This window comes from Oncorhynchus keta, chromosome 1, assembly GCF_023373465.1.
Source record: "Oncorhynchus keta strain PuntledgeMale-10-30-2019 chromosome 1, Oket_V2, whole genome shotgun sequence".
In the NCBI taxonomy this organism is placed as follows: domain Eukaryota; kingdom Metazoa; phylum Chordata; class Actinopteri; order Salmoniformes; family Salmonidae; genus Oncorhynchus; species Oncorhynchus keta.
The window spans coordinates 83450332-83465928 of NC_068421.1; the positions used below are offsets into that span (position 1 = coordinate 83450332).

A 15597-nucleotide genomic window follows, 5' to 3' on the forward strand; every position below is an offset into this window, starting at 1 on the left:
GTAGATCATGTGTGTTCCATACTGTGTAGGTCATGTGTGTTCCATACTGTGTGTTCCATACTGTGTAGATCATGTGTGTTCCATACTGTGTAGATCATGTGTGTTCCATACTGTGTAGATCATGTGTGTTCCATACTGTGTAGATCATGTGTGTTCCATACTGTGTAGATCATGTGTGTTCCATACTGTGTAGATCATGTGTGTTCCATACTGTGTAGGTCATGTGTGTTCCATACTGTGTAGATCATGTGTGTTCCATACTGTGTTCCTTACTGTGTGTTCCATACTGTGTAGGTCATGTGTGTTCCATACTGTGTAGGTCATGTGTGTTCCATACTGTGTTCCTTACTGTGTGTTCCATACTGTGACTTTATCATCCTGAAATCCCTCTCACCCCTCTACCAGATATCCTCTCATCCCTCATCCCTCTACCAGATATCCTCTCATCATCCTCACCCACAGTAATGACAAGCTACAGACTCAACCAGGGTTGATGGGACCTGGCGCACACACACGCACAAGTCTGGATTGAAAGTGTCTGGTTAGATTTACACAGACTACCAAATCTGGAGCATGACCCTTATCCCTGTACTCCATGTCTGATTAAAATCAGAACTCAGGGATTGAAGGGAAGCACAAAACGTACGCGCGCGCGCACACACACACACACACACACACACACACACACACACACACACACACACACACACACACACACACACACACACACACACACACACACACACACACACACACACAGGCAGCATACCTGTGATCTGGGTCTCAATCTCACCCTGCATCTGCAGAGAGTCAACGAAGATGCTGCGGTTTCCTATGAAGCGAGAACAGGCCACTCCCCTGTACGGTTGGCAGAACCCCTCCTCATCAAAATCATCACTGACAATATAGGTGGAGAGGGAGGGAGAAAGAGAGTGTGTGTGTGAGAGAGAGAGAGAGAGAGAGAGAGAGAGAGAGAGAGATAGAGAGAGAGAGCGAGAGAGAGAGAGTATACATTATAGTTATAATTATGACCACTAGAGAGCACCACACATTACACTATAACAGGGATGTGGCAGAAACACTCTCTCCTCTCTCTCTCTCTCTCTCTCTCTCTCATTGTACTTCTCTTCATAGTGGAACAGAGAGTAGATTTCAGTCCTGTTCTAACATCTAAGTTTCCAGTGTGCCAACTGAGAGAGCATAATGTCCTTCCCAGAGTAGTGATTTTATTTTATTTTATTAGGATATCTTTTAGTCCTCATTTGGACTAATCTTCCAAGAGTCCATAAACACTAAAATACAATTTATAATACGATCACATTTTCACATATAACACACTGTTACAAACATACATAATACATTGACATATTGACCAGATAAAACATCTACCATAGTCCAGCACAACTTTCCTATGTATTGTATTTAAATGGTTTTAAAGTGTTATTTTAATTTCTATATTGAAAGGTTTCTGGTTTACTCAGATAAATGATTCCATTTCTTTATTGCTCTAAATCGAACTGTTATTTAGCCTATTTCTCTTTTCTGTCTGGATAACACATAAATGGTGGACAATTTATTCCTAGTTCAACTATCAACTATATACAGAGTTAAAGAGTTAATGTCGGCTGTTGTTTATGGGCGAAGGATGTCTTCCTGGACTTTATAATGAAATACATGAGGAGCAGGGGCTTGGAAAATAAGCATATGTGTGTGTGTCTGTGTGTGTCTCTGTGTGTGTGTGTGTGTGTGTGTGTGTGTGTGTGTGTGTGTGTGTGTGTGTGTGTGTGTGTGTGTGTGTGTGTGTGTGTGTGTGTGTGTGTGTCGTGCGTACGTGTGTGTGTGTGGACTGTTTAACTATACTTGAGAGTATACACAAGAGTAGAACACAAACAAACATTTGACCAACTGAGGACATTTTGTTAGTCCCCACAAGGTTACATGCTATTTCTAGGGGGTTTATGTTTAAGGTTAGAATTAGTGTTAAGGGTTAGAATTAGGTTTCGTGTTAGGGTAAGGAGCTAGGGATAGTTTCAGGGTTAGGTTTAAGGTTAGGTTTTTGGGTTAAGATTAGGGTTAAGGTTAGGTTTTTGGGTTAAGATTAGGGTTAAGGTTAGGGTATGAGTTGGGGTTAGGGGTTAGGGAAAATAGGATTTTGAATGGGACTGAACTTTCACAGATAAACTCACACACGATTCACACGACTCAAACGACACATGACTCACACGACTCACATGCCACATGACTCACACAACTCACACCCCTTACACGACACAAGACTCATACGACTCACAAGACTCACACGACTCAGAGACGTCTTCTCACTACAAGCTTATTCAGTCATGTGACTGAAGCCATGCCAGATGAAACCATTTAAGTGCATATGACATCATGAGGCACACACATAACTATTATCATATTGTCACAATAAGCACCCTCTTCTTCATCCTGCTTCAAAACCACATGAACCACCCTGGAACATTATGGCTGAGTGAGGCAGATGACCTGGAACATTATGGCTGAGTGGGGCAGATGACCTGGAACATTATGGCTGAGTGAGGCAGATGACCTGGAACATTATGGCTGAGTGAGGCAGAAGACCTGGAACATTATGGCTGAGTGAGGCAGATGACCTGGAACATTATGGCTGAGTGAGGCAGAAGACCTGGAACATTATGGCTGAGTGAGGCAGATGACCTGGAACATTATGGCTGAGTGAGGCAGATGACCTGGAACATTATGGCTGAGTGAGGCAGATGACCTGGAACATTATGGTTGAGTGAGGCAGATGACCTGGAACATTATGGCTGAGTGAGGCAGATGACCTGGAACATTATGGCTGAGTGAGGCAGATGACCTGGAACATTATGGCTGAGTGGGGCAGATGACCTGGAACAACCTGAGTGAGGCAGATGACCTGGAACATTATGGCTGAGTGGGGCAGATGACCTGGAACATTATGGCTGAGTGAGGCAGATGACCTGGAACATTACGGCTGAGTGGGGCAGATGACCTGGAACATTATGGCTGAGTGAGGCAGATGACCTGGAACATTATGGCTGAGTGGGGCAGATGACCTGGAACATTATGGCTGAGTGAGGCAGATGACCTGGAACATTATGGCTGAGTGAGGCAGAAGACCTGGAACATTATGGCTGAGTGAGGCAGATGACCTGGAACATTATGGCTGAGTGAGGCAGAAGACCTGGAACATTATGGCTGAGTGAGGCAGATGACCTGGAACATTATGGCTGAGTGAGGCAGAAGACCTGGAACATTATGGCTGAGTGAGGCAGATGACCTGGAACATTATGGCTGAGTGAGGCAGAAGACCTGGAACATTATGGCTGAGTGAGGCAGATGACCTGGAACATTATGGCTGAATGAGGCAGAAGACCTGGAACATTATGGCTGAGTGAGGCAGATGACCTGGAACATTATGGCTGATTGAGGCAGAAGACCTGGGACATTATGGCTGAGTGAGGCAGAAGACCTGGAACATTACGGCTGAGTGAGGCAGATGAACTGGAACATTATGGCTGAGTGGAGCAGATGCCCTGGAATATTATGGCTGAGTGAGGTAGATACCATGGAACATTATGGCTGAGTGGGGCAGATGCCCTGGAGAGGACTCATGTTACTCCAGGGGTACATACACCCTCGAGCACACACACACACACATACACGCACGCACGCACGCACGCACATATACACACACACGCAGGCACACAGACACACAGACAAATACACATATACACACACACTAACAGAGAACCTCTAAGGGTAACCCTATCGGTGTCTGGGTTGGGGGCTGAGTGCTGCGGGCTGTGAGTCAGGGGTCAAAGGGGTCATTAACTCTGAGGAGAGCATTAAGTCTCAGAGGCCAAGATCACCTCTCTACACTGACTTTTAACCCCTAACCCCACCACATCCCCCCTGACTGCTGCAGAATGGGATTTCCAGACAGACGTACACACATGCAATGACGCAGGCATGCACACACACACACACAAACACAGGGCTCTGGTCTACATACTAGAGGTTCCAAGATTCCATAGGAAATAGAATAACATTACATTTATATGCTTAAAACCCTTTCCTGTAGTCAAATGACCGAAGCGCCCTCTATAGTGGCCTCATGGGTGGAATATTATTCAAATTATTTTTACTTTTCAACAATTATTAATTTTGTAATGCTGAAAATCCGGTGTCTCTTTGTCAAACAGTATAGTTATATTTCAGTCTTTTGTGATGTATATAAAGTGTAATATTGGGATACAAACTCAAAATGTAATACATTTCATCTCTATATCTGACATGGTACAGGTGTCCCCTTTTTTTAAGCCTAAACCCATAACCATGTGTCTGAGGTGTATACTTGTGTGTGAGGTGTATACTACCAAGAAACACTCTGTGTGACCCTGATTTACCCCACTGCAGTAAAATGTAACTGGATTTTTGGCAGATTTTTTAAAACATGTTTTATTAATTATGAAATAATGAAAAATATGAATAATATTCCACCCTTTGGTCATTTGACTGCAGAAAAAGGCTATACTGATAATCACAGGATGTTTGACTGACTGGGCTGCTACCATACAGATTGACAGACAGACAGACAGACAGACAGACAGACAGACAGACAGACAGACAGACAGACAGACAGACGCACGCACGCACGCACCCACACACACACACACACACATATAATCTTTTGGCAGAGAGTGTAGAGTCTGGAGTGTGTCCAGCAAGCTGTGGTGTGTTGTGTGTCACAGGGAATGGGACAGCACTGAGATGGCTAAATGACAAGGAATAGTACACAACAATGCTACCTCCAAGTCCCGGTCCGCATCATGAGCCAGCAGCAAGTTACAACCCTGGTCTGTCCAAAAGACCTGCACAGACCAACATCCCTTGCCCAGCAACTCTGTCCCAGAAGGCTTTAGTTTAAAAATCCATGTCCAGATCTGTCAAACAAAAATGTATTAAAAAAAAAACGTAGGCCCTAAGTCCACTAACCACCATCCGCCACAAAGCCTGTTCTCTGGAGGTGGTTCCTGTCTGTGTGTGCATGGTGAGAGGCTGAGGGCGTCACATGCTGGGAGGCCACAAGGCCCAGTGAGTGTGGTTGCTATTTGGATAAACAGTGTGGATGTTCAGGCCTTTATGTTCCACACTAACAACACTCTGTGAAGGGGGAATGTCTATAGTAACAGTTTATAAAGGCTAATTACAGGAAAGACTTCTCCTTTAAACTGACTGTGAGCAGCAACCGACTGTGTTTGCCTAGGCTAAGCTTACATCTTGGGTCCTGTCAGAGAGAGAGAGAGAGAGAGGAGAGGAGAGAGAGAGAGAGAGGGGGGAGAGAGAGAGAGAGAGAGAGAGAGAGAGAGAGAGAGAGAGAGAGAGAGAGAGAGAGAGAGAGAGAGAGAGAGAGAGAGCGAGCAGAGGTAGTTATAACTACAGGCTAGAAACCCTGAAGTCTACCGCACACGTCAACACACACAACTCGACACGAACACACACAACTTGGCACGAACACACAAAACAAGACATGAACACACACATGAACACACATAACTCGACACGAACACATTCATTGTAGCTGGGGATTTTAACAAAGCTAATCTGAAAACAAGACTCCCTAAATTTTATCAGCATATCGATTGCGCAACCAGGGGTGGTAAAACCTTGGATCATTGTTACTCTAACTTCCGCGACGCGTATAAGGCACTGCCCCGCCCCCTTTCGGGAAAAAATGACCACGACTCCATTTTGTTGATCCCTGCCTACAGACAGAAACTTAAAAAGAGGCTCCCACGCTGAGGTCTGTCCAACGCTGGTCCGACCAAGCTGACTCCACACTCCAAGACTGCTTCCATCACGTGGACTGGGACATGTTTCGTATTGCGTCAGATAAAAATATTGACGAATACGCTGATTCGGTGTGCGAGTTCATTAGAACGTGCTTTGAAGATGTCGTTCCCATAGCAACGATAAAAACATTCCCTAACCAGAAACCGTGGATTGATGGCAGCATTCGCGTGAAACTGAAAGCGCGAACCACTGCTTTTAATCAGGGCAAGGTGTCTGGTAACATGACCGAATATAAACAATGCAGCTATTCCCTCCGCAAGGCTATTAAACAAGCTAAGCGTCAGTACAGAGACAAAGTAGAATCTCAATTCAACGGCTCAGACACAAGAGGCATGTGGCAGGGTCTACAGTCAATCACGGACTACAAGAAGAAACCCAGCCCAGTCACGGACCAGGATGTCTTGCTCCCAGGCAGACTAAATAACTTTTTGCCCGCTTTGAGGACAATACAGTGCCAATGACACGGCCTGCAACGAAAACATGCGGTCTCTCCTTCACTGCAGCCGAGGTGAGTAAGACATTTAAACGTGTTAACCCTCGCAAGGCTGCAGGCCCAGACGGCATCCCCAGCCGCGCCCTCAGAGCATGCGCAGACCAGCTGGCCGGTGTGTTTACGGACATATTCAATCAATCCCTATACCAGTCTGCTGTTCCCACATGCTTCAAGAGGGCCACCATTGTTCCTGTTCCCAAGAAAGCTAAGGTAACTGAGCTAAACGACTACCGCCCCGTAGCACTCACTTCCGTCATCATGAAGTGCTTTGAGAGACTAGTCAAGGACCATATCACCTCCACCCTACCTGACACCCTAGACCCACTCCAATTTGCTTACCGCCCAAATAGGTCCACAGACGACGCAATCTCAACCACACTGCACACTGCCCTAACCCACCCGGACAAGAGGAATACCTATGTGAGAATGCTGTTCATCGACTACAGCTCGGCATTCAACACCATAGTACCCTCCAAGCTCGTCATCAAGCTCAAGACCCTGGGTCTCGACCCCGCCCTGTGCAACTGGGTACTGGACTTCCTGACGGGCCGCCCCCAGGTGGTGAGGGTAGGCAACAACATCTCCTCCCCGCTGATCCTCAACACGGGGGCCCCACAAGGGTGCGTTCTGAGCCCTCTCCTGTACTCCCTGTTCACCCACGACTGCGTGACCACGCACGCCTCCAACTCAATCATCAAGTTTGCGGACGACACAACAGTGGTAGGCTTGATTACCAACAACGACGAGACGGCCTACAGAGAGGAGGTGAGGGCCATCGGAGTGTGGTGTCAGGAAAATAACCTCACACTCAACGTCAACAAAACTAAGGAGATGATTGTGGACTTCAGGAAACAGCAGAGGAAACACCCCCTATCCACATCGATGGAACAGTAGTGGAGAGGGTAGCAAGTTTTAAGTTCCTCGGCATACACATCACAGACAAACTGAATTGGTCCACTCACACTGACAGCGTCGTGAAGAAGGCGCAGCAGCGCCTCTTCAACCTCAGGAGGCTGAAGAAATTTGGCTTGTCACCAAAAGCACTCACAAACTTCTACAGATGCACAATCGAGAGCATCCTGGCGGGCTGTATCACCGCCTGGTACGGCAACTGCTCCGCCCTCAACCGTAAGGCTCTCCAGAGGGTAGTGAGGTCTGCACAACGCATCACCGGGGGCAAACTACCTGCCCTCCAGGACACCTACACCACCCGATGTTACAGGAAGGCCATAAAGATCATCAAGGACATCAACCACCCGAGCCACTGCCTGTTCACCCCGCTATCATCCAGAAGGCGAGGTCAGTACAGGTGCATCAAAGCTGGGACCGAGAGACTGAAAAACAGCTTCTATCTCAAGGCCATCAGACTGTTAAACAGCCACCACTAACATTGAGTGGCTGCTGCCAACTCACTGTCATTGACACTGACCCAACTCCAGCCACTTTAATAATGGGAATTGATGGGAAATTATGTAAATATATCACTAGCCACTTTAAACAATGCTACCTTATATAATGTTACTTATCCTACATTATTCATCTCATATGCATACGTATATACTGTACTCTATATCATCGACTGCATCCTTATGTAATACATGTATCACTAGCCACTTTAACTATGCCACTTTGTTTACTTTGTCTACATACTCATCTCATATGTATATACTGTACTCGATACCATCTACTGTATGCTGCCCTGTACCATCACTCATTCATATATCCTTATGTACATATTCTTTATCACCTTACACTGTGTATAAGACAGTAGTTTTGGAATTGTTAGTTAGATTACTTGTTGGTTATCACTGCATTGTCGGAACTAGAAGCACAAGCATTTCGCTACACTCGCATTAACATCTGCTAACCATGTGTATGTGACAAATAAAATTTGATTGGATTTGATTTGATTTGACACACGAACACACAAAACTTGACACGAACACACACAACTTGACATGAACACAGACATGAACACACACACACAACACGACATGAACACACACATGAACACACACAACACAACATGTACACACACATGCATAGAAACACACAGAAACAAAAGCAAACATTGCTTCACACGGATATGTTATATGTTGTGCTTACACACCCACACCCACACACACACACACACACACACACACACACACACACACACACACACACACACACACACACACACACACACACACACACACACACACACAGTCTACTGGTCCTGTTGGCTTTAAACAGGTCTGGCCGTGTAAAGCCATAAAACAGTGACAGGAGGCTGTTTTACCGTTGGACCACTGGTGTGTGTGTGTGTGTGTGTGTGTGTGTGTGTGTGTGTGTGTGTGTGTGTGTGTGTGTGTGTGTGTGTGTGTGTGTGTGTGTGTGTGTGAGCCTGCCTGCCCTTCGTTCCCAGTCATCCCTGGGGGAGAGACACCAGAGAACATTAGGAAGATGGATCTCCCTGAAATCCAATCTGTTTTTACTATAAAGGTAAGACATCAGCCACACTGCTGCTAAAGCCTTGACCTCAGAGACAGGAGAGGGCCGAGGGGGCAGAGACAGGAGAGGGCCGAGGGGGCAGAGACAGGAGAGGGCCAAGGGGGCGGAGACAGGAGAGGGCCGAGGGGGCAGAGACAGGAGAGGGCCGAGGGGGCGGAGACAGGAGAGGGCCGAGGGGCAGAGACAGGAGAGGGCCGAGGGGGCGGAGACAGGAGAGGGCCGAGGGGGCAGAGATTGTGGGCTCTGACTGTTGACAAACGTACAGTCATCTAAGTCAACTCCATCTGTGTGTTAGCTCATCCTATTCAAGGCCATTCTCTGTTTTCTTTTCTGGAAAAACTACATCTAAAGGGGGAAAGACGATAAAGGTGTGTGAAGACATGAGGTATGATGTTTCAGACAACATTTTCGACTCACAAAATAGTTTACTGGTTGTACTGGTCAGTGAATCAGTCCACCTAGAATAAAATAAACTTCTGGTTTGACTGCTGCGGAGTTGTATTTTATCATTCTATTGGAATCTGTAAATGCACATACAGCCTTGTAAATGCTTTCCACAGCCCCTAAAACACAGGGAGTCCTGAGCCTATGGAGATGTTATGTTGCACGCTCAACACAGAGGAGCAAGGCTAATGGATTTGGTTCTCCAAAGCTAACGGAGGCAACTCAGCGCCTCTGGAGGCCAATAAACATCCCTCAAATTCCCCAAAACCTCATTCCCTCTCTTCCTCTCTATCCTGTAGATCCAACCGTTCCCTCTCTTCTTCTCTTTTCTGTAGTTTCCTGGCATTCCTTACACTGAGGAATCCTCTTCCTAGCAGGCTTGTCAATAAGACCGTCAGAGATTTGGGAGCAGACCGGATTGAATGTGGGATATGAACTGTAAACTAGGCTTCTCCACATTCTATATACAGTATCTAACCCTGGTTGTGATGACCGTACTGGGGCGCTGACATGATTCCCTCTTAGTGAGCATTAGACTCATGCAGTAATAGGATGGGACACAGGGACCTTGTGGGAACACCAAGACAGGGCATCAAAACTGAAACTCTATTTACCAGCAGACATATCGGCTGTTTTCATATTGTCTTTGGTATTAATCTTCCCAATCCATTTATTGGACACTTACAATGAGTGTACAAAACATTAGGAACACCTACTCTTTCCATGACATAGACCAGGGGTACTCAAGTACAATATGAGAAGGTCTGGTCACACACATTTCCTAGGTGGCAAGAGTCCAGACAGATAATGAGATTTATCAGCATAGAAATAAACCCCAACCAAACTGTTCACACCCCTCTTGTTGGCAGAGAGAACTTTTTGCTGTTTTAAAGCAAATCTCCCTTGCTCATCTACGCATTCTTCCATGTCTTATGTGTGTTCATATGACACCAGGGTCCGAAGCCTGACCGAGTAAAGAAACAATATATACACAGTAACAGTCAGAAGTTTGGACACACCTACTCATTCAAGGGTTTTTCTTTATTTTTACTATTTTCTACATTGTAGAATAATAGTGAAGACATCAAAATGACAAAATAACACATATGGAAACATGTAGTAACCAAAGAAGTGTTTAACAAATCAAAATATATTTGACATTTGAGATTCTTCAAGTAGCCACCATTTGCCTTGATGACAGCTTTGCACACTCTTGGCATTCTCTCAACCAACTTCATGAGGTAGTCACCTGGAATGCATTTCAATTAACAGGTGTGCCTTGTTAAAAGTTCATTTGTGGAATTTCTTTCCTTCTTCCTTGAGCCAATCAGTTGTTTTGTGACAAGGTAGGGGAGGTATACAGAATATATACAGCCCTATATATACAGCCCAAGTCCATATTATGGAAAGAACAGCTCAAACAAGCAAAGAGAAACGACAGTCCATCATTACTTTAAGACATGAAGGTCAGTCAATACGGAACATTTCAAGAACTTTGAAAGTTTCTTCAAGTGCAGTTGAAAAACCCATCAAGCGTTATGATGAAACTGGCTCTCATGAGGACAGCCACAGGAAAGGAAGACCCAGAGTTACCTCTGCTGCAGAGGATACGTTCATTAGAGATAACTGCAACTCAGATTGCAGCCCAAATAAATGCTTCACAGAGTTCAAGTAAGAGACATATCTCAACATTAACTGTTCAGAGGAGACTGAGTGAATCAGGCCTTCTTGGTCAAATTGCTGCAAAGAAACTACTACTAAAGGTCACCAATAAAAAGCTTTGGTCAAGTAACATGAGCAATGCACATTAGACCGGTGGAAATCTGTCCTTTGGTCTGATTAGTCCAAATGAAGCATGGAGGAGGAGGTGTGATGGTATGGGGTGCTTCGCTGGTGACAGTGTCTGGGATTGATTTCGAATTCAAGGAACACTTAATCAGCATGGCTACCACAGCATTCTCCAGCGAATTTGCGTTTAGTGAGACTATCATTTGTTTTTCAACAGGACAATGACCCAGCACACCTCAAGGCTGTGTAAGGGCTATTTTACCAAGAAGGAGAACGGTGGAGTGCTGCATCAGATGACCTGGCCTCCACATTCACCCAACCTCAACCCAATTGAGATGGTTTGGGATGAGTTGGACCGTGGAGTGAATGAAAAGCAGCAAAAGTGCTCAGCATATGTGGGAACTCCTTCGGGACTGTTGGAAAAACATTCCTCAGGAAGCTGATTCAGGGAATGCCAAAGCATGCAAAGCTGTCATCAAGGTAAAGGGTGGCTACTTTGAAGAATTTCTTAAACACTTTTTTGGTTACCACATGATTCCATATGTGTTATTTCATAGTTGTCAAGTTCTGACCTTAGTTCCTTTATTATGTCTTTGTTTTAGTTTGGTTAGGGCGTGAGTTGGGGTGGGTAGTCTATGCTCTTTTTTCTTTGTTGTGTTTATGTGTTTGGCCTGGTATGGTTCTCAATCAGAGGCAGGTGTCGGTCGTTGTCTCTGATTGAGAATCATACTTAGGTAGCCTGTTTTCCACATTTTAGTTGTGGGTGATTATTTTCTGTTTAGTGTTTTTTTGTCACCTTACAGGACTGTTTGTTTGTCGTTTTGTTGTTTTTGTTCAGTGTTCAGTTGTTTTATTAAAAATATGAACACTTACCACGCTGTGCTTTGGTCCTCCTCTCCTTCCACCGAAGACAACCGTTACAGAATCACCCACCACAACCGGACCAAGCAGCGTTGTAACCAGGAGCAGAGGGTTCTGGACTCCTGGACATGGGAGGAGATTTTGGACGGAAAGGGACCCTGGGCACAGGCTGGGGAATATCGCCGCCCCCGGGAAGAGCTGGAGGCGGCCAAAGCCGAGTGGCGACATTATGAGGAGCTAGCACGGCAGCGCATCAGGGACGAGAGGCAGCCCCAAAAATTCCTTGGGGGGAGCACACGGGGAGTGTGGCTAAGTCAGGTAGGAGACCTGAGCCAACTCCCCATGCTTACCGTGGAGAGAGGTGGACCGGGCAGGCACCGTGTTATGTCGTGAGGCACACGGTGTCCCCAGTGTGCAGGCATAGCCCGGTGCGCTACATCGCAGCTCCTCGTATCGGCCGGGCTAGAGTGGGCATCGAGCCAGGTGCTATGAAGCCGGCTCAGTGCATCTGGTCTCCAGTGCGTCTCCTCGGCCCGGGGTATATGGTATCAGCCCTACGCACGGTGACCCGGTTCGCCATTCGGTTTCTCCTCCACGCACCAGGCCTCCGGTGGCAGCCCCACGCACCAGGCTGTCTCTCCGTCTCCTCCCTCCAGGTGCTCCCGCCTGTCCAGCGCTTCCAGAGTCTTCCCCCTGTCCAGCGCTTCCAGAGTCTTCCTCCTGTCCAGCGCTGCCAGAGTCTTCCTCCTGTCCTGAGCTTCCAGAGCCGCCCGTCTGTCCTGAGCTGCCAGAGCCGCCCATCTGTCCTGAGCTGCCAGAGCCGCCCATCTGGCCTGAGCTGCCAGAGCCGCCCATCTGTCCTGAGCTGCCAGAGCCGCCCGTCTGTCCTGAGCTGCCAGAGCCACCCATCTGTCCTGAGCTGCCAGAGCCGCCCGTCTGTCCTGAGCTGCCAGAGCCGCCCGTCTGTCCTGAGCTGCCAGAGCCGCCCGTCTGTCCTGAGCTGCCAGAGCCGCCCGTCTGTCCTGAGCTGCCAGAGCCGCCCGTCTGTCCTGAGCTGCCAGAGCCGCCCATCTGTCCTGAGCTGCCAGAGCCGCCCGTCTGTCCTGAGCTGCCAGAGCCGCCCGTCTGTCCTGAGCTGCCAGAGCCGCCCATCTGTCCTGAGCTGCCAGAGCCGCCCATCTGTCCTGAGCTGCCAGAGCCGCCCGTCAGTCAGGAGCTGCCAGAGCCGCCCATCTGTCCTGAGCTGCCAGAGCCGCCCGTCTGTCCTGAGCTGCCAGAGCCGCCCGTCAGTCAGGAGCTGCCAGAGCCGCCCATCTGTCCTGAGCTGCCAGAGCCGCCCGTCTGTCCTGAGCTGCCAGAGCCGCCTGTCAGTCAGGAGCTGCCAGAGCCGCCCGTCAGTCAGGATCTGCCAGAGCCGCCCGTCAGTTAGGAGCTGCCAGAGCCGCTTGTCAGTCAGGAGCCGCCCTTCACTCCGGTACTGCCGGAATCGCCCTTTACTCCGGCGCTGCTGGAGTCTCCCGCCTGTCCGGTGCTGTCGGATTCTCCCATCCATTCGGGACACGCGGCAAGGGTCCCCAGTCCGAGGACGGTGGCGAGGGTCGCCGCTCCCAAGGCGCCACTGTTCGTTTGTCGTTTTTTTGTTTTTGTTCAGTGTTCAGTTGTTTTATTAAAAATATGAACACTTACCACCCTGTGCTTTGTTCCTCCTCTCCTTCCACCGAAGACAACCGTTACAATAGTTTTGATGTCTTCACTATTATTCTACAATGTAGAAAATACTAAAAATAAAGAAAAACGCTTGAATGTGTAGGTGTGTCCAAACTTTTTTTTTTCAATTTAAAGTTTTATTAAGTTCTTGTTTTTCAATCAACCAACAAAACACAATCCACATTCACAGATGTGACAGGCTTAAAAAAGTAATTAAAAAAAGAAATAATAATAATACATTTAAAAAAAAAAATACAATTAAAATGAATGATAAAGTCAAATATTTTATTTTATTTTTCTTAATCTATTTATTTTCCTTGGTGCATATATATATATACACACACACACACACACACACACACACACACACACACACACACACACACACACACACACACACACACACACACACACACACACACACACACACACACACACACACACACACACACACACACACACACACACACATATATATATATATACGCACATGTACTCAAAAACGAAATTAAAATAAAAACACACAAAAAAAAACATAACACTTGCAGCAGCACTATGAAGGTTCTTATCAGCTATTTCAAGCCTTCGCTGAGACGACGGGCCAGTAATTTGTTTTTAGGTTTTACAGTACCTTACACAACATGTATCTGCACATTTCCCTAGTCACCCCGTTCACTCTGTCCAGTTTGAAATATAGTTGAATAGTGGAGACCAGAGTCTATCAAACTTGGGCTGTCTCTTGTGGAGGTCATAAGTGAGCTTTTCAAGAGGAAGAAAGTCAACAATCTGGTCAATCCACCTTTTAAATGTAGGAGGGGTATTAGAGGCCCACAATAGAAGAATACATTTCTTAGCAATGTATGTAATAGTCATAAGCTATTTTTCTCTGTCAGGATCAAGAACAAAGTCCTGCTGGGCATTAAGAAGATAGATACACGGGGTGATATCAAACTGTACCTCTAGTATTTTCTGTGCAGCAGTATGTACTGCTGGCAATCTCTCTACAGCTCCAAAATACATGCATATTTCACTTTCAGAGGTACATCTTTTACAGTTAGGAGACATATCTGTTTTCATTCTATGGAGTCTCAAAGGAGTATAATACAATTTGTACAAAAATTTGTAATTAGATTCTTTCATGTTTACACTGGTAGAGGAGCAGTTTACCCTGTCGCAAACCTCCGCCCATAACTCATCACTGATAGTCAGACCAAGGTCCTTTTCCCAGATTATTTTCAAAGGAGTAAAGGAGGAGCTTCCTTTCTCAGAAAGGAGTCTATAGATGTAAGATATTTTGCCTTTAATGGATTGTACTGTGACAAGAAGGGTTTCAACTTCATTCAACTGAGTTCTAAACCTCCTCTTGGAGGTAAATGAGGAAATTACATGTCTAATTTGAAGATATTTTTAAAAAAAATGGGATCTTGGTACATCGAATTCACTGCAGAGCTCTTGAAAGGATTTCAGTGTAGTGGTTTTCTGATGAAATAGGTCTGAAAAGGTCCTGATTCCTAGAGTATGCCAAAGATTAAAGTTGGCATCCCTCAGGGCTTTTGGCAAGTCTGGGTTGCCTACTTTAGGCGAGTGAGAACATATTTGGGAGGAAATGCAGTGTCCAAACTTTTGACTGGTACTATATATATATATGGACCTGCGGTCCGGATCCGCCAGTTGAGTATGGGAGACATAGGCTGACCAGGTGAATCCAGGTGAAAGCTATGATCCCTTATTGATGTAATTGTAATCAGGGTAGATGAAGGGGAGGAGAAAGGTTTAATAAAGATTTTCAAGCCTTGAGACAATTGAGACATGGATTGTGTATGTGTTCCATTCAAACGGTGAATGGGCAAGACAAAAGATTGAAGTGTCTTTGAACGGGGTATGGTAGTAGGTGCCAGGCGCTCCGGTTTTAGTGTGTCAAGAACTGCAACACTGGA

At 46.3% G+C, this 15597-nt stretch overlaps 1 protein-coding gene across 1 annotated transcript in view; it reads right to left on the reverse strand.

The window, feature by feature from the left end:
• ror1 (receptor tyrosine kinase-like orphan receptor 1) overlaps positions 1-15597 on the reverse strand; it is a 311272-nt gene that overhangs the window by 28456 nt on the left and 267219 nt on the right. Inside the window, exon 5 of the mRNA XM_052462493.1 lies at positions 770-897. Within this exon, the coding sequence (XP_052318453.1) occupies positions 770-897 (128 nt within the window). The remainder of the gene's footprint in view (positions 1-769; positions 898-15597) is intronic.